Genomic DNA, 18,712 nt, shown 5'->3' with positions numbered 1-18,712 from the left:
TGGTATGCAGGCATTGTACGAGGTATAGCATTGCAATAAAAAAGCTTGCTGAATTTGCCGTCTGGTATCTTGTAGACGTGGAATAGCCAATCACAGGAGGAAAGCCTTCGCTGGCTGGCACCTTCCCACCTTCAACGAGCAGTAGTCAAGCTGCATCGAGAATCCCTACGTATCCCTCTCATTTCCGAAAGCCATCTAAAACGATACATCTACCGGTTCATGTGCTAGCATCAGCTACTAATAAAGTCAACCATCAACGCGCCCTATCCACCACCGCCTGTTATGACGTGACCCTCAGCCTTCGGCAATCTCAAGCCCATCCTTTTCACTTTCCTCACTACTGCCCTCATCCCCGTCGCCATCCAAAACCTCCTGGCCCGCGAAAACCAGCCACTGCCCGCCAAGGACACTCTTGCGCCAGATCTTCGTGACGCCGTCCGCGCCGTTCGTCAGCAGCACCTGGCCCTGGGCGTCGAAGCTCAGCGACCAGGCGTCCGGGTGGGCGTGCGCCAGCGTGGTCGTTGACGCGATGGATGTGATGAAGGGGAACGTATACCCTGTGCGTGCTATGGGCGACGCGTGCGATGACGTTATGTGTGGCTCGGTATTGGCGGTGTCGGCGCCAGGGTGTGAGTGGGGGTTGCCGGACATTGATGCAGATGTTGAGGGGTTGGTGCCGCTCGTCGTGTTGGTGGTTGTGTTCGTGTTCGTTGTGGATGATGCTGGGGAGGATTGTGATTGGGACTGAGAAGGGGAATGTGTATATGATGAGTGTGCGGCGGTGCGCCCGGCGATAGCGGACGTCAGCGACGATTGCGGCTGCTGGCGTTGCTGGGATGCATAGCTGCGTGTGGATGCTGTTTGGGTCGAGAATGTTGACGCGTTTGATGCTGCGATACCTGGCGCGGCACTGCTCGTGCTTCCAACTCCTCCTCCTGCGCCATTTGATAGACCCGTTGAAGGACCCTCTAACACAGCGAGCTCAAAAATCCTCACCGAGCCGTCTTTGCATGCAGTTGCGACGCGATCTGTGCCTCGTACACTGAACGGCGCCCACGCGACGTCGCGCACCAGCGCTGGGTGTCGAGGTAGTTTCGCCGCTTCGTAGAACATCAGCCTGTGACTGGAGCCGTCGCCACCACCGAAATTCGTGGGAATAACTGAGCGGTAAACCTTGACATCGTTTAAAGCGCTCACCACAAGACTCAATTGACTCCGATCATCACTGACTGAGTTGATGTACGCCAAGGGCGTCGCATTCTGATCGAAGCGAACTTTAAAGCTCGTTTCGTCGCCCCTGCTTGGCGGGTGTGCGCCGCAGACATTGAATTGGTCGACGAGGATCCAGTCCTTCAGATCATCGGGGCTACTGGGTTCGTACACACTCAGCAGGCCCTGTCGATCGATCAGTGCCAGGTACGTGTACACGTTGTCGACCGTCTTGAGGTCCATCGACACAAAAGGCACGCGCGGCGTGCTAGGAATCGTGGCGATGCGTCGGAATCGGTGCCCGTTGTTCGGTGCTTGACTCGGTTCTTCCATCCACACGTGACATTTCAAGTCGTTGCCGATGCTGGCGATATACGACCCTAGTGTTGGATGCAGGAATTTGGCCTAACGGAAAAGCAGTCAGTTCGGGAAATGGGAATACCATTTAATGACCTGAGATTGGAACATGGAGCTCGCGAAGATGCCCCCAAATCAACAGCTTTGGGAATTTCTTACATCACGAATGTCAGAATCATGCGCTGTGAAAGTGTCGAGTAACGTCCTCTCCCCGGTTTTAGGATCCCGATTCCAAACTTTGATGCGATGATCGATCGAGCCAGTCAGGATTCTGCTGGCGTCAAAGTTTGTGTGTAGGACCGTCACTCGGTCATGATGCCCGGTTGCAAATTCTGAAGCTTTCGCCATCACTGTAACGCGAGTTTGACGGTCTCAAAACACGCTCCGTCGGCTAGGGTTTCGATAATGGAGTACCTCATGTGCTAAGAACCATCCTTATGCCCTTGTTCGACCTAAAGATGGTCTCACTCGCATGCGATATGCTGGCGCGTCACTGAATTGTTAAGTACCATATCATACATGAAATTGAATAAGTTTGTTGGACAAATAGCTCGATCGTTGTGAACGCTTCAGGTCAAGGAGGAGGTGCTTGCTGAGGCTAATCAGGTGTAGCATGATTGGTGGAAGTGGGAAGGCTGAGATTATCATGGAAAATCGATGTTCCGTGACCGACTCCTGCCAAGACTTATGTCTGATTAAGGACAGGCTGTCTTTCATCGACAGCATTACGATTATCATACACGTGGCGAAATATGGACTCAGCCTAAGCCGCCAAATCAAATCGGAGAGAAGAAGTCTTCACAAGACTCGAAGGCCTCTCCCATCTGCACGAAGCACAACTACAATGGCATCCCGGTGACGACAACTCCATTTCCACGAGACCTTTACAGGATGGCATCAAGCCTGAGCCATTCAGAACGATGGACGCTTTTACTTGTCGCCGGAGCTTCAATAGCAGTCATCTCAAATACGTTCCAGGGTGATGGTGCGCCACTGGTGGCATCCATTGCGTTCTCAACATTGGCATTTTCAATGACGTATGCTTTTATTCGATGGTCAGGTCCAGCCTTCGCCAAAGCCGGGTTGAAAGGGAAAGACATGAGCAAATTGAGGCCAGGTGAAATGTATGTTCAAATTTGAAACTCCTTGTAAAGCAACCGCTGATTTCCTGGTAGCCCGGAAGGCCTGGGAGCTGTTGCGGCTTCAGTCTACATCCTTGCGCTGATGGTTTTCATTCCCTTTGCGTTTTACAAAGATATTGTAGCCGCGACTTCAGGAGGCGGTAATCGAGATGTCGTTCTTTCCATCACGGAAGTCGAAACAGGTCGCTTTTTACACCGGTTCCCTCACTCGAAGCTATCGTCGTATCAATCAGCTCTCAACACTCTGCAAGCAACAACTATTTTGGGTATGGCTGACGACATTCTTGATCTTCGATGGCGGCATAAATTCTTCATCCCAGCAGTCGCATCCCTACCACTTCTAATCGTGTATTACGTTGATTTCGGAGTCACCTCAGTCGTGGTTCCGAACTTTCTGGTTCCATACATGCCCAACCAAGCCAGATTGGTTCACCTATCCTTCTTCTACTATCTATATATGTCTGCTCTGTCGATCTTCGCACCAAACTCAATCAATATTCTAGCAGGGATCAACGGAATTGAGGTTGGGCAATCGATAGTTATTGCAGGACTTCTCATCTTAAATTCCTCGCTTTACCTCGTCCCATTCCCTGGAAATCCAGTTTTGAGCAATGGATATGCAGCCAACCCACATCCTGCGACAGACTCGCATCTCCTAACGCTCTACCTCCTTCTGCCATTTCTTGCCGTGTCCACAGCCCTTTATATCCACAACCGATATCCTGCCAGAGTCTTTGTGGGCGACACATACTGCTACGTTGCAGGCATGACATTCGCAGTGGTGGCCATCATGGCGCATTTCAGCAAAACTCTCCTCCTTCTTTTGATCCCACAGATCATCAACTTCATCTACAGCTGCCCACAGCTCTTCAAACTGATTCCCTGTCCACGCCACCGACTTCCAAAGTTCAATGCACGAACTGGGCTTCTCGAACCTAGCGTCACCCCATGGACACCTGAGAAACCGCCCAGCAAGCCCCTTACCGCAGTGTTCATCGGACTGGAAAGGCTTCACCTGATCCAGGTAACCGTCGATCCGAAGACAAACAGGATATCGGCGACGAGCAACCTCACCATTATCAATCTCTGGCTGGTTTGGAGAGGCCCAATGCGAGAAGATCAATTGACCAGAGAATTATTGATAATGCAGACCGCTTGTGGATTTTTAGGGCTCCTTGTACGACATACCATGGCGCTTTTGATCTTCAGTGTCGATAACAGAGGAAAATATGGAAATTCGTTCCCGGTCTAGAGTCTCCGAAGTGGCATAATTTAATTAGCACTAGACGCAATAATACATACATACATACAGAACCCAAATTACACATCAGACAGTGCTACAAAAGCCCAATACCGAGGACGTGCCATAATGTACTCAGCAAGACAGGGAAAGAATACATAGTATAAGTGTGAATACTACGTAGTAATTTTGTAGATGCCAACATGCAAAACCCACTAGCCATAAATGGAACTCATCGTGCCTTCCTCGAATGAGTTAAGGCCGGTGTAAGTACTTTAGTTACTCTTCACGGTCGCTCCTGTCCAATAGCCTAGGTTAGATGTAACTAACCCAGGCTAGCACTCAGCTCAGGACTGAGGTTAAGCTGGCTCGGTCTTGACACTGAGAGAGCTTGAATACCGCTACTCCAAGTGTATATACAAAAGCCTAAGTAGTATATAGAAGACAGTACTTTGCAAAGTAACTACCTATAGGATACAGAGGAGTAACGATTAGATACTGGTAATCTCAGTTTGTGAACGCTTTGGTACTCCTCGATAGAACTTCAATACTACATAGTACTATGAAGAGAGTAAATAATATATATCTAAGTAGTTCTAGTCTATTTCTTAGTTTCCATATATATACATAAAAGTGGTTGTTGGAAGTGGGATTTTCAGAATGGGAGGTTGTTCGCTTTCCTCGCTTCCATCGCTTTGCACATTAAACTGGTGCAGCTCCTTACGGCACCTGCAAATTAAGCGTCATTTTCCTATCCATGGTTTTTGGTTCATCCTCAAAGTCCACTCCAGAACTCATCATTCTGAATTTCGAATGTTTCTTGCAGTGCCTCCTCACCAACAACTACACTCACTCGATAAAGCCCTCGTTCACAGCACCAAGAGTTTCTTCTCTCATCCCAAACCGCTGTGCTATATTTACTGATAGGCATCACCACCACCTTAGTCTCACTCGGTTGTAGTGAGACCTTCTTGTAACCCTTCAATTCACGTTTAGGGCGTAGGAATCGGGACTTGGAAGTCGAGGTTGCACAAAATGAGATATAGAGACGGACGACTTCGGCACCGGCGCGACCACCAGTGTTCTTGATATCAATGGAGATTTGTGTCGGCTTCGCCAAGGGAGTGAGGGTGAGCGAGGACGCGGCAAATATCGTGTAGCCAAGTCCATGGCCAAACGGAAATGCCACCTCTGTGTTTCTCGCTTCGTAGCCGCGGTAACCGACAAACACATCCTCTGCATACAGAATTTTGCCGTTATCGGTTCCAAAGCTGAGGTAACTAGGCGTGTCTTCTAACTTCGCAGGAAATGTGACGGGAAGCTTACCGGAGGGATTGGCACGACCGAAAAGGACATCGGCGACCGCATTACCAGCTTCGCTGCCGCCGTACCAGGAGTGTAAGATGGATGATGCCGATTTCCGCCACGGCATGGCAACGGGAGAACCTGACTGTGTGATGACAACAGCCGCGGGATTGGCAGCCAGGACCGAGTCAATGAGGTCGTCGACGAAAGGAGGCAGGTCCATCGTGGGTCGATCGCGACCTTCCTTTTCGATATCCGACTACGAACAAACAATACATCCCTGGTCAGTACAGTAGAATACAACGGTGAGGAGTAACGCATCATGAGTGTTTCAGAGACACGATGAGGATGAGGATGGCTCTTACATTCAACCCAGCAACGACAAACGTCGTCTTGCACCTCCGTGCCAACTTGACAGCTTCTTGTATGCTCTCTTTGGGATCAATCTTCACACAGCCTCCTAAGCGACATGCGCCTCCTGGGATTGGAAGCCCATGACCTCCAGTTAGTCGATTCGTTGACGCACCGCCCGCCTCAACCCTCAGAGTGTACTGTTTGCCAGCCACCATTTCGAATACTCCCCGCTTCTCGACTGAGCCTTTACCGAAGAACATCCCGCCAAACACCTGATCAGCCGAGTTATTGATCACGAGGACGTCATCGATATACAGGTCGCTAATTCCATAGCTTGCGAGGCCGAATTCATAGACCCCATCCTGTTCAGGGATGAAGCTCGCATGCATGGAAATATAGAATGGGTCACATGCCTCTGGATGAGAATAATCCATTAATTGGTATGTCGTATCGGGGATTGTGCAGGTGTCAAATGATGTACGCCCTTGACAAGTCGATGGCTCGTTGAACATTGCGATCGAAACCCCCGGCTGGCCAATGTCGTTGGTGACGTTTGCCTCGGAGAAGATGGGCAGGAGGATGTGCCCGTAAACGCCAGGTTCATAGCGGATAGTTGTGGTCGGCGGAAGAGACCCCTTGATACCCTGGAAGATCGAAGTGGTGTAGTACGGACGTAAATCGGCGCTTCCACCACCACAGGCGCCTGGGAGTTTGGCATTGGGTCCGATAATGGCTACCTCATTACACTCTTGTGGATTGATAGGAAGAGTTCCAGCAGAGTTTTTCAGCAGGACGATGCTCTCTGTTGCGAGGAGCCGGTTGAAAACCCGGTCATTGGGAACGTCACGTATTGCTTCAACCTCTGCGACAGGAGTGGATGCTGCTTGATTGATAAACTCAAGAATCTTCCTCACGCGCACGTCAATCACATAGGCGTTCAGTTTTCCCGTTGCTATTGCTTGGACGATTCCTCTGGTACGGTGGCGCGGTGGTCCAGGCATTTCGATATCCAGCCCTGCAATTAGAGCAGCTTCGCAAGAGTAGGTACCGTACCTATTATGCCCAATCGAATTAGCAATGTTACTAGAGAGCAGCTAGATCAGATCCGTGTGCTTTAAGTACCAATCACTCATGACCAGCCCGCCAAAACCCCATTCCTTTCTCAAAATTTGATCCAAAAGCTTCGGACTCTCTGAAGCATGCGTTCCTTGAACCTTATTGTAAGAGGACATGACTACTCCAGGGTTGCTGTCTCGCAAAGCAATCTGAAATGGCATCAAATAGATTTCACGCAGTGCTCTGTCGGACACGGAGACGTCAATGGAGATCTTCTCAGTTTCCTGATCGTTTGCCACAAAGTGCTTCAACGCAGCTAATGTGCCTCCAGATTGAACACCTCTGATGATAGCGGCAGCGAGCATGCCGCTTAGGTGGGGATCCTCAGAGAAGCATTCGAAGGCCCTGCCATTCAGAGGCGAGCGCGGGATGTTGACGTTGGGACCAAGCCAGACATGGGCACCCTTCGCCGCACACTCCTTGGACAGGAGCTCACCCGCTTGCTGAATAAGTTCATCATTCCATGTCGCACCAAGCGCGCCACCAGAAGGGATGCAGGCTGCCGGAACCGGGTTAAAATATTTGCATCCCCTTGCACCGTTGGGGCCATCCGTGGTCTTGATGGCTGGCACTCCAAACCTCGGGATCGGGGTGGTATGCCACAGGTCAGCTCCTAGAATTTAAGATCGTTAGGAAATCTTTCTGGACGCTTTTGCGATATGTCGGCGCGCACCCACCGGCTAAAAGCGATATTTTTTCAAGAAGGCTTGCTTCTTGGAGGAACAAGTCAATATTGACGTTTGAATACAAGAGCGGCATGGCAATGAATATGACCTATAAACGCAAGAGCTGCGGCAGGGCAGTGAATCCTAATATGGCAACGCATGAAAGTTATACTTGCAGGTTATCTTGACCGTAGCTAGTCTGTATAGTACATCCTCGGAGCCCTTACTTCGGCGTCGAAGACATTCCGCCCGACATCCGAAGGAGGGAGGCTGGAATCGTAGCCCCACAGTATCTCATTTTACCCTTTTGTGGTCTCCCCTCTTACCGAGGAGTCTGTTCGTCAAATGATGTCTCTCGACCAGGGGATATCTCCAGCATCAGTCATGGGGTTGGTTTCCATCAGACAGGTTCAAGGGATTGGTTGCCCGTGTCCTTAAGGGATCGGCGGAGATAGGTGCCTATACCTTTAGATTCATAGCCCTGGAATGCCTATATCAGAATACCTAGACTAGACATTTTCTGGTGGGAAGAACGCGTCCAAGAAAATGTCAGGTTGTGCCAGGCCCCGATCTAGATCCAACCCCAACATCATCGACAATCCATCATCCTCCGTCCCATACCAAGCACCAAATCTAGGTGAAAATGTAGGACATTGAGTATCTGGGATGGGTAAGGTGGACTCTACACGAGAACTAAGTCCTAGAGACATATTGTCTTCGTCTGGTTGAGTCATGGTCCCCAGAAAATGCTCGCTATCATTCCTATCATTCCGATCGAGTCCTTGAAGCCGTTCGGATTCGACGACGAAACTAGGTAACAGGCCGTATTCTTCGGCTGGGAACTTCAGACTCCGAATTTCTTCAGCAATACTATACTTCGAGCAAATATCATGGGACTCGGAGCTCTTTCCTGCCTGTAATCGTGACGACTCTCTCTCATCACTCGATTGTTTTGCCTCCCACGATGAGCGCAGCGGGCTAGATCTGCCCGAATTAGGCCGTGGATCGTGGATTAAGTCCTGAATGCCACTCTGGAGGAGTTTAGTGGTTGGATAAATCCCTGCTTGAAGATCAAGGATCTTCGAGCACGTTGTCAGATTGGCAAGGAGCTCCGATGCTGGTAAATTTTCGAGCTCTGGTTGTCCTAAGTGGAACAAAATCCGTGCGGAGTGAAATGAGCATATAGCAATGCTAGGATCAGTGATGAATATGTCTTCCCCTAACTCAATCACACAGGAGATAACCTTGGAAACCCCAAGAGCATGTTCTAGACATTTCTTTCGGCAATATGACGAAAATACCTTAGGAAGAGCTTCAAGTTCATCTGCCGGGAGGGCTTCTCTGAATCCGGGGATGGTGAACCGGTAAAGATCGCAATGACATTGATGCCACCAGACATGAAACATGACAAACATGGTGCGCTCAGGTGTGTAGGCACGAAGAAACACGTTCTTTGTGGTGAAAATAGAACCAAGAGGAAGAGAAAGCCGCAGGGCTTCAAGTTCATGTTCCAGAGTTTGAAGCTTTGGAAGGTAGTCTGAGAGATGTTTATGGTGGCGTATGATCTTCTGTATCAACCTATCGATCGTGTTACCACTCTGATGCACCTCCTCGAATAGGAAAGCATACCTTGAGATCCGATCCCGGATGTCTAACAAGCGAACGCAAAGCGCCAAGAAACCCAACTTAGAGGTACCCTGGGCCTCATGCCCACAAGAGAGCCTCAAAGGTTCGGTTGACACTGGCATATCCAGAAGGAATGACTGTTCTGGCCATGGGAGCTGCAGATGAATAGTGTCCTTAGGACATAGTGTAAACTCAGCTTTGCCACTAGAAAAAAATTTGTCGAAAACAAAGATACACCACATGAGTCGGGTGCGGCGCTCTTGAGTGAGAGGTGCTATCCTTCTGTCTTCGTGATTCAGCCTCATCATGTACGCCAGCCTGACTGTCAGAGCTGTGGATATCATGGCTTTTGTAAACCGACGGGATATGACATGATCCAGACAGACCAACATGAGGGCCTCCACGTCAGAAATTGTAGGCTCGCTGGCCCGTGAAAGAAGGAGATTTTCCGCTTCGTTAATCCATGTGATCGCTGTTTGCTGACGTTGTATGTCATTAGGTAAGAGGTACCTGGCGGTTACGCCACAGATTGACTGGAGGAGCCGAGGATTATGCTTGTTCTGTGAGAAGCTATGGAGAAAAGAAGGCTTGTGGATGAAGCCAAAACATGGGATTGGGTAGACAAAATCGAAGAATGCTGCAACATGTTGATCAATAACTATTCTGTTCGCATTGAAACCACTGATTAGAGTCAGTCAAGGCAACCTCGATCGATCGGAGTACTCACCTTCCCAGTGCCGGTGCGGGTGAGGGAAGCGAGTAATGCGACCAGATGCGGGTCGTGGGCTCGGTACTGTGCTCTCGTGAACTTGCTTTATCTGGAGCCCTTTTGTCCACGAGTGGCTTTGCTGCACTTGAGCTCAACGCAACCGGCTTGAGGGAGTCAGGGTATTGACATTGGATAAGTCGGCTTAAGCATCTTTCACAAGATGGTAGATGGCCAGAGCACTTGGCCTTCTTACGACGGCACTGACAGCAAGCTCGGGCAACACGTGTCCTCTCCAGTCTAGATTGGTTTTCAAAAACTCTACTGCCCCTTCCACTGGTCGTAGGTTCTTGCTGCTGCTGTCCCTGAATCCAACTAGAGCTCGACAGCGAGCATTCGAAATCCAGTCGTAGACAGTTTTCACACCCCCCAGTCTCGCCACCACACCGCACCTAGCCCCAATGCATGATCATCAACATGGGCACAGAGTTGGCCAACAAGAACACAGACTCACTTTACGATTACGGCACTGGAAGCAGATCTCCGCAGCCTTGCGAGCTTGACGAACCACACCAGGACGCTCCCAACGTTTCGGCATCGAGAACAAACCCAACAAGCGATAGTATGAACTGGATCTCGGGGGGACCTGGGAGCGGATTGCCCTTTTACGTGCAATCGTGGAAGGTAAGGTCCCACAGATACCATCCCCCCGACTCCCGCTCCCCGGAGAAACAGGGGTAGTCTTGGCAGTGTCCCGCCATATTTTGCCCAATCGCAACACTGATTGAAGAGGGGCTTCGTAGCTGGGCTTGTCTCGCTTTCGCCAGCCAGAATTATGCGGGGCTCCGCATATTTGTCTATGGGCTCACCATCCACCAAGAAATGTGTGCAGGGATATATTCGAAGTTATATATATCATACGGTCGATTATTTCTACTTTGCTGGGATGGCTAGTAACTTGATTCTGGAGTTCTTTCTTGACGACTCCTTGCAAACGCCCTCCACAATGTCATCCAACCGAATCCTGAAATATTTCAACAAAAACCTCGCCCTAGCTTTCGGTGTGATCGCCATCTCGACATTGAACTATGGATTTGACAACGCAGGGTACGCCACAGCACAGGCGATGGAAGCATTCCAACACCAGTTCGGAGAGCTTGACCTCAAGACCGGCCGATATCGCTTACCTACCGTCTGGCTTTCGCTCTTTAACAGCTTAAATTTTATTGGGTTCGCAGCTGGCGTTGCTATTGGCAGCATGGTGAGCCATCAGTGGGGCCGACGATGGTGTATGTTCAGTATGAGTGCCTGGGCTTTGATACCAGCAACCATAGCCATCACCTCATCAAGGCGGGAACAAATTATGGCAGCTCGAGTTCTTAATTGTAAATGATACCACCTCACGCCACGCGGCTTCCGACTGCTTACATATTTTCAGATATATATACCGGGATGGAGCTGGCGGTGGTACCAGTTTATCAGTCCGAGATCATGCCATCAGCCATTCGAGGGTTTTCTGTTGGATCGTACCAACTGAGTTTAATGGTACGTCAAGTCTCGAAGTTTCTGGCATTCGCTTTCGTTCTCAGAGTTACTAGTCTGGCACTCTCATCATAAATTGTATATGCAGAGGTACGAGCGAGCTGAGTGGGAATGCGTCTTGGAAAATTCCTCTCGGCTTATACTACGTCGTTCCGACCATAGTCATGGTCATGATCTTCAAGATTCCCGAGGTAAGCAGCAGTATTCGATATCATAGCCTCCACAACAGTCCATCGCCTAATCGTACTCCAGTCACCTCGCTGGCTTTTAACAAAGGGTCGAGTTGAACAAGCTCGAGAGTCGCTGAGCAAGCTTGGAGGGGAGAAACTGGGTGCCAATGAGATCGAAACACATCTGTCTGCTCTCCAGTATGCTTTGACACTAGAAAGTGAGAAGGGAAATTACATGGAGCTATTCAAGGGTGTCAACATTAAGAGAACCGCAATCGTACTGGGAATGAACTTTTTCCAGATGGCTACTGGTCAAGCATTTATTTCAACGTACGGTGCTATCTTCATTCGCGGCCTTGGAGGCGTCAATCCTTTCAACATGACGGTCATAATTTCAATCTGCAACATTGTTGTCGTTTGCGTGGCTCTATATTTCAACGATCGCGTTGGACGACGGTGAGCTCCGTCATAAATATCCCAATTCGGACTCGAGAGGCTAACTTCTGGGCTATAGACCACTCCTAATGATCGGAACCGTGTGGCAGTTTGTCGCCATCATCATTCTAGGCTCGCTTGGAACAATTTCGGAACCCTCTTCCCAGGCTGTGAAGATCGCGGTGGTCTCCATGATGACAATCTTTTCAACGGGCTACGTCTTTGCTTGGGCACCGCTTACATTCGTTGTAACAACCGAAGTCCCCGCCCTCCGCCTTCGCGATGCATCTCAACGGACGGGGTCGATTGTTAACGTCATCACAAAGTAAGTCACCAATTAAATTCCCTCTTTCTGATATATCTTTCACATGTTGATTCACGCTCACCCAGCTTCGTCGTTTCGTTTACCATTCCATACCTCCTTTACGAGCCATACGCTGCCTTGGGTTCCAAAGTTGGCTTCATTTTTGGTGGTAATCTGGTGTTAGCCTTCATTTTCACATACTATTGTGTTCCGGAATGCAAGGGCAAGTCCTTGGAACAGATCGACCTCTTGTTCAATCAGTGCGTGCCACTGAGAAGCTTTGGGAAAAGCCCAAACTTTGACCAGGTGGAGGAGAGCTTGGACGAACAAAAAGAAAATACTGGAAAAGGGGGGGTAGCAAAACACGAGGAAGGGGTCTAGGTGTGAGGGCCTTCTCAATGGCCGCTTCAAGGCTGCAAAAGCTGATTTCATAACAATGGTCCAGCAATTGGCAAAATGTACGCATCCTTGGTACATAGCTCCGCGCTGCCTGATTGCGACACGGGTCGCAGCCTCGTTGAATGGCTATAATTTTGATAACGATCAGCAAAGGCTGTGCTTGATTGATTCACAGTCTAAATGTATTTATAATTTGTCGAATCTGAAGACTGAGGATTCAACCGGTTGTGTGATAGGAGTCTCCTTAGCATGCTAAACTCTTCGACCCGGCAACGTCGACTTTCTCAGCACGATGTCTGCATATCCTGAAGGTCGGATACCATGTTCTTCCCCGTGGCTCTATATAAAGTTCAACTTACACAGGGTTATGCGCCCAATATGCTACACTAACACTATTTCGCCCGCTAGACGTTTGTATTCCTATCGTTGACGACAATAGGCGATGTGGGGCAACTCGGCCCAACAGGCTATATTGCGACTGCTCAATCGACGTGTCTTGGGGGGAAATGGAAAGCGAGCTCGGCTCCCGCTGACACACAAACTTGACACTTTGGTCTGCGGGAGGATTCGGACAAGACCTTTGCCGGCGCTTGTGGACAAGGGACAAGGCTCCAAGGGAAGTCTCAATACTTTCTAAATAGTCTGTGCTTTGGGAGATATACATTGCTATTTTCTTGATAAACCTAACTCCTTTTCAATTTCTCCTTGAGAGTTCGTTCTATCCTTTTCAGGATGGAACTATAGTCCCAGCTAAAACAGTATATGATTCTGCAACACTGACTCATATCAAGGTGTATCGTCCAGAATCTTCTTGATCTGTGTCGGCAGAGCTTCTGTGATCTACCTGCAAACTAGCTTGAGAGCAGCACCAGTGATCGCAGGATTGAGCGAGTGGCAGCTGGTACCTGATAGCGGACCAAACTCAATTGGATTGACATCGCAATCTTCTGAAAGTTGTAGAATAGCGGATTCACCAGACGGGCAAGCAGTCGTAACAGTTATTGAGATCCCTGCTGCAGGGAAGTTTGCCAGATTCACGCAAAATCCCTCCACAACATTGGCATTTGTGATAGCGTTGACTTTGCAGGTCGAATCGTCCAAGTATGTTGTGATGCTCACTGCAGCAAGCGCAACTGCCGAAGAGGATAGATAGGCAATAGCCGCTACTACAGATAACTGTACTTACTGTAAGAAACATCCGTTCGACATTGGAACCCGAAAAAGGCAGACTTACCTTGAATGATACCATTTTGGGAGGGAGATTTATTTGGAACTTGGATGAATTACTGTAGTCTGATCCGTTTGAGAGTTGATGTCTTCCCTGAAGGAACTTGAAGTTCTGATACTTTGGCACAAGCTTGTTTTATACCTTGAGCGCACCCAAGAGCATACATTGCACCAAAGGGCGCAGTCTAACCTGTTGGCTAGTTAGTTTCAGCTAGTATATTTTGGTTACCAAATCACCACTCGCCGCTATGGCTTGAACCCATTATCTCTAACTTACATCGAACACTTTCGATACAAGGCTCTCATGATTTTGCATTTACCCCTCAATCCTTCATATCGATGGCTCTCATGATCACACATTACTCCACCATATGCCCCACAAGTGGAATACTATGGTGCTTACTGCGGATCATGATGCCAGCTCCTCTCAAGCCATCCGCCCGGATGGAGCTTAGCTCGTTGATCCATCGGGCGAACGCTAGATCCTTACCACGATACCTACCTACATCTACTATTGAGATCGAGGGACAAGTTTAGTATAAGACACCCGTTGTGGCCTGTGAAGCAAGCGACACTGCATTGCTCTAGAACAAGAACGGTGCATTCAATTTGCGTCTTTCTTTATTATTTGGTTAACCGAGTTGAACAGTTCCTTCTGCTCAAATTAAAGGGAAAGGTTAGCTTAGCGGCATAAGTACTTAATGAGGGACAAAGTGACATACGTCAAAGACCGACGCGAAGGATCAACACGAAAAAGATTGCGGCAGGTGCGGTAGTGACTGCGACCAATAGCTGAGCTCATTGCTCCTATTCGTATTTCCCGTTTATGGCACAAACCTGCGTATATCTCTCAAGTTCATCATGCTCAACCGAAACGAGATGCACCAAACCTGGGGAAACACCGATAGGAGGAAGCGATTTCAAAATTATCCTGTTTACAGACGAGGAATATTGTATTTGTTCCCCAACAAGTGAACCCCGTAAACAGCGGGCCGAGCTTAGCCCTGACAGCTATCTCCATACAAAGGGCCGCAAACTTTCACCTGCGTCAGTGCGCCTCGATAATCTCCATTGGTCCTTGAACCAAATGTATTTAAGCAGGCTATTGATGCATAGGTCAGACCGAGCCAGGATCTGGGACAACTTACACCTTGCTATCGACGTACAGGTTAGTCTAAACCGTCACCGCCGTTAGCAATTTGAGCCAGGATCTGGGGTCGACAGGATTTTCCTCTTCACAACAAAGATTACAGATGGTCTATTGACGTATAGGTTAGAGGTCAGGACCACTCTCTTTGCCAATTCTTGGAGCGAAAGTCGGGATCATTTACCCCCAATTTGGCATCACTACAAATATAACATGAACAACGAAAGCAGACGTTGTTACCATCACAATCGCCGGGGAATGACATTCCCGCAAGACATGCTGCGGGTGCCAATGATGCCAAGATAGGTAGGAATTAGCTAGGCCGAATTCAGTTAACCAGTAGGCAAGTGGACGCCCATGTACGAGTATCCCACTGTCGCCGGCACATCAAGTTACCTCGCAGCTGATCCGCCAAATCGACAAGGTTGTGATTGCTGTCGTACCGGTCAATATCCTTAGGAATTGGTAAAAGCTTGGTCCGCATGCCCCCCCCCCCCCCCCCCCAGCAAATAATGGTTCCATAGTGTAGTCTTCCTGAAAAGCAGGTTGTCCCGTTGTAGCTGCTATTTGACTTCAGCCCCATCCTCCCATGCCCAACCCGTACGCGGCCTTTTTCTATGGCTGCGCATATGATAGCCTAGAAGGCGACTCCAAGTAACGCCTTCATGGCCAGTGTAGTCAGGTGATGAGGAACGACCTACGGTCACTCCTCTGCCGGTAATAGATGGATTGTGGTCGGCGGGGGCTTCAAGGTCGCTATGATCGGTAGGAGGAGCAATAGAAAGTACCGTTGAGGCGATATGCTAGTGCTTGACAATTCGGGCCTTTCTCTCTATTTTGTAAAAAAAAAGGAAACCTTTGGTCGAGATAACACTACTGTTGGCGATAGCGCGATCTCGGTAAATGCTAATGATGGATCCCGTGATACAGAAATTTCTAGATGAGAAGAGATGTTTCCGCTGGAGGCTACGTACAGTACGCCACAAGCGGCTTTCCCACCCGATCCAATTCATCGTTAGATGTATCTGCGTCAGTCAAAATTGGCCAGGACTTGCGAAAAAGAAGTTTCTGAAGGTGTAGGATATTTATTCCTTGCAAAGGATCGAAATTCTAGGCACATTGGATATGCCACCGTTGACTTGTCAAGGTATTGCGCTATTTACTGGAAATGGGTCTTCGGGTCAGGTAGGCCATGTCCGTGTTTGAGGTGTGTGGGGAAAAGGAGATGCTGAGAGTGGCATTGCGCCGCGTCTCTGCCACCAGACAGCAGTGGGGCCGGTGCAATGCGAGCAGTAATGTGGCGGTGATATTGAACGGCAGTCACTGGAGTTATGCCGGCGGGCGAAAAGTTCGAGGTGACCGTTAAATTATTCACATTCTTTGGTGTGATAGGGTTGCAGCAGACGTATGGCGGGCGTCGATGACTTGACCGTACCTCGAAACATGATATCTAGCACTTTTGGCCTTGTGGTAAGACATCGTACCTCCTTGCAAAGAGTTGTATCGTACGTAGTCTCGGTGGTTATAAGAACATTGAATACTAGAGCTTTCGATGCCTCCATTTACTTTCCTACCTCGGGATTAATTTGGAAATGATATTACGGATACAAATCCAGACGGAAATATGTAATGCTGTGCTCGGATCGATTAGAAGACTGGGCTGGCAGCAGTTCTGGCGAAATTTTACTTTGTTGTGTTTCTCTTCTTAGGCTTTGTCGCTTTGTCGCAATCTTTTAGCCCCTTCGTATCCCCTATCCGCTAGCGTCGCTTCATGCATAAACGTGCAAGACAACACAAGTCTTGAGGGTGGTGAGGTGGTATAGCTTCATTTCCTGAACCTCGGCACAGCATGTACGAGGTCTCAACGGGGGCTGTCCTGCTCCACTGTCATTAAAAGGCTAAGTCAACACAAGCTTGTTCTTTCTGTCGATTCAAATAATGTTGACGGTGTAGCTGTATGGGCTGGTGTTGTACTATGTATTTGTCCTTCTAGAAATAGGAAGCAAGCAGGCGAGTAACCAGTGCAATTGATGTTGACTGAATAAAATGTGGGGATGTCATATTCAGTAGTGTGGCTTGCAGTATTTTTACTTTTATACGATTTTTCCTGCCTATTCTGGATAAAAATGTGAACCTCGCGTCTTAAATTCAGGCCCCAACACTCGGACACACTACTCATACGTCGCCGTTGTGTGGCGGCCGTACTTAGTGTTAATATCAAGTGGAGGTGGAAAAGTCGTATCAAATTTGCAATCATGGAAGGGGGATGGCTCCCTTAAATGTACAGCCCAGAAAACCGGGCACCAGTAGGCACAGCCTCGGTAACTTCGACGGCCAAGGTACGCACCAGCTAACAATTCAAGATACAGGAACCATCCGTCTATATAACCCCGCTCTTCCAGTTATGGTACTTCCCCCTATCCTTTAATCCTGACCAAGACGACAAAAGTTCCATTTGTCTGCTTCCTTCAAGAGTTTTGTTCAGCTGCCTGTTCACCGACAACATGTCACCAAGCGTTACAACATCAACATCGACACATTCTCCCAATGATATTCACACGACTCTAAATTACTATCTTGACCCAGAACTTGGCGGTCATTCCTTCTTCGAGGCAGGAACTGTAGGCTACTACCGTCGGAAGTTCGACGAGCGTCCGGTCCAGATCCGTGATATCAGAGAGAATGCTGATGAATTTAACATCAGCAAACAAGGGTTCGAACTTGCCAAGTATCCCAGCGCTGAGAGAGCTTATGTGGATGACGAACAGGTGAAGCGCATAGTCTACCCAGAGGTTGAGGAGCTGTTGAAAACGATGTAAGTACCAGACGGCCCGCCACTTTTTCATATCCGTTTCTCGTCATCGAAGACGTTGATCCTTGCGTTTTACACTCTTCAGCACTGGTGCAACCCGAGTCCACGTCTTCTCGCACATCACCCGGCGCGACTCACGCGACAAGCTCGACGTCACTTTACAGGCAGAGACTTCGATTCGAAGTGATGCCAAAGTGACCCAAGTCACCCCAGCACGCTATATCCACATCGACCAATCCACCGAGGGCGCATTGGAAGTCCTGACCGACAACATGTCACCCTCTGAGGTAGAGACTCTCGTTAAGACCCGCTGGTCCATCATCAACGTCTGGCGACCTATCAACGGAACGGTCATCAAAGATCCGCTCGCGGTCTGCGACTCCCGCACCATCCGCGATGAAGAGCTCATCCCCGTCACGGTGAACTTGCCAGCCAAGGACACTGGGATGAAGTACTCTACAATTACTGCCGGAAGGAGGTTTGAATTGTTCTATGCGAAGTACAATCCAGAGCACAAGTGGTATTATGCGAGTGGGATGACGCCAGAGGAGGTTTTGCTGATTAAGTGCTTTGATTCCGTCAAGGACGGGAAGACGGCGAGACGTGTGCCACACTCGGCATTTGTAGATCCAGCGACGAAGGACCTGGACTTTGTGAGAGAGAGCGTGGAGGTTAGGTGTTTGGTATTCTATGAGGATCAGCCGAATAAGTGAACGGTTACTAGGAAGGTAAGAAGGTCACGGAGATCTCAATGTGCTCTGCAGCCCCAAGTTTGTTTATTTGCTTGATCACTTGATCGTAAAGTTCTCTCCTTCCAGTCTCGAGCTCGTACTGCGAACAATCTGGCGCTATGTACGACCGAAAGCCAGCTTCATTCTGTTATATAATGACATGAATTCTTGAGAAAGGGCTTTGCAGCAGAGATCTGACCCACGCAGTGGAACTAGATATTGGAT

General features: G+C 49.0%; 6 protein-coding genes across 6 annotated transcripts; 3 read left to right on the top strand and 3 right to left on the bottom strand.

Moving 5' to 3' along the window:
* Positions 1 to 294: 294 nt before the first annotated feature.
* Positions 295 to 1,914, bottom strand: A1O9_04116 (uncharacterized protein; the record flags this gene model as incomplete). Its single annotated transcript, XM_013406408.1, has 2 exons — positions 295 to 1,614; positions 1,726 to 1,914. 2 exons carry the CDS (start codon positions 1,912 to 1,914, stop codon positions 295 to 297), a joined length of 1,509 nt encoding a protein of 502 aa, XP_013261862.1.
* Positions 1,915 to 2,457: 543 nt separating this feature from the next.
* On the top strand, positions 2,458 to 3,960 carry A1O9_04115 (UDP-N-acetylglucosamine-dolichyl-phosphate N-acetylglucosaminephosphotransferase; the record flags this gene model as incomplete). Its single annotated transcript, XM_013406407.1, has 2 exons — positions 2,458 to 2,690; positions 2,742 to 3,960. The coding sequence occupies 2 exons, from the start codon at positions 2,458 to 2,460 to the stop codon at positions 3,958 to 3,960; spliced, it is 1,452 nt and encodes a 483-aa protein (XP_013261861.1).
* Positions 3,961 to 4,723: 763 nt separating this feature from the next.
* A1O9_04114 (uncharacterized protein) lies at positions 4,724 to 7,482 on the bottom strand (the record flags this gene model as incomplete). The annotated part of the gene is made up of 4 exons (XM_013406406.1): positions 4,724 to 5,512; positions 5,619 to 6,660; positions 6,730 to 7,336; positions 7,401 to 7,482. The coding sequence occupies 4 exons, from the start codon at positions 7,480 to 7,482 to the stop codon at positions 4,724 to 4,726; spliced, it is 2,520 nt and encodes an 839-aa protein (XP_013261860.1).
* Positions 7,483 to 7,897: 415 nt separating this feature from the next.
* A1O9_04113 (uncharacterized protein) lies at positions 7,898 to 9,136 on the bottom strand (the record flags this gene model as incomplete). Its single annotated transcript, XM_013406405.1, has 1 exon — positions 7,898 to 9,136. One exon carries the CDS (start codon positions 9,134 to 9,136, stop codon positions 7,898 to 7,900), a length of 1,239 nt encoding a protein of 412 aa, XP_013261859.1.
* Positions 9,137 to 10,726: 1,590 nt separating this feature from the next.
* Positions 10,727 to 12,552, top strand: A1O9_04112 (uncharacterized protein; the record flags this gene model as incomplete). The annotated part of the gene is made up of 6 exons (XM_013406404.1): positions 10,727 to 11,105; positions 11,159 to 11,265; positions 11,319 to 11,453; positions 11,515 to 11,888; positions 11,947 to 12,192; positions 12,258 to 12,552. 6 exons carry the CDS (start codon positions 10,727 to 10,729, stop codon positions 12,550 to 12,552), a joined length of 1,536 nt encoding a protein of 511 aa, XP_013261858.1.
* Positions 12,553 to 17,448: 4,896 nt separating this feature from the next.
* On the top strand, positions 17,449 to 18,469 carry A1O9_04111 (uncharacterized protein; the record flags this gene model as incomplete). The annotated part of the gene is made up of 2 exons (XM_013406403.1): positions 17,449 to 17,759; positions 17,842 to 18,469. 2 exons carry the CDS (start codon positions 17,449 to 17,451, stop codon positions 18,467 to 18,469), a joined length of 939 nt encoding a protein of 312 aa, XP_013261857.1.
* Positions 18,470 to 18,712: the final 243 nt, after the last annotated feature.

The sequence above is a fragment of the Exophiala aquamarina genome (assembly GCF_000709125.1).
Source record: "Exophiala aquamarina CBS 119918 chromosome Unknown aczIA-supercont1.3, whole genome shotgun sequence".
NCBI classification, from domain to species: Eukaryota; Fungi; Ascomycota; class Eurotiomycetes; order Chaetothyriales; family Herpotrichiellaceae; genus Exophiala; species Exophiala aquamarina.
This window is presented reverse-complemented; position numbering and strand designations above follow the sequence as displayed.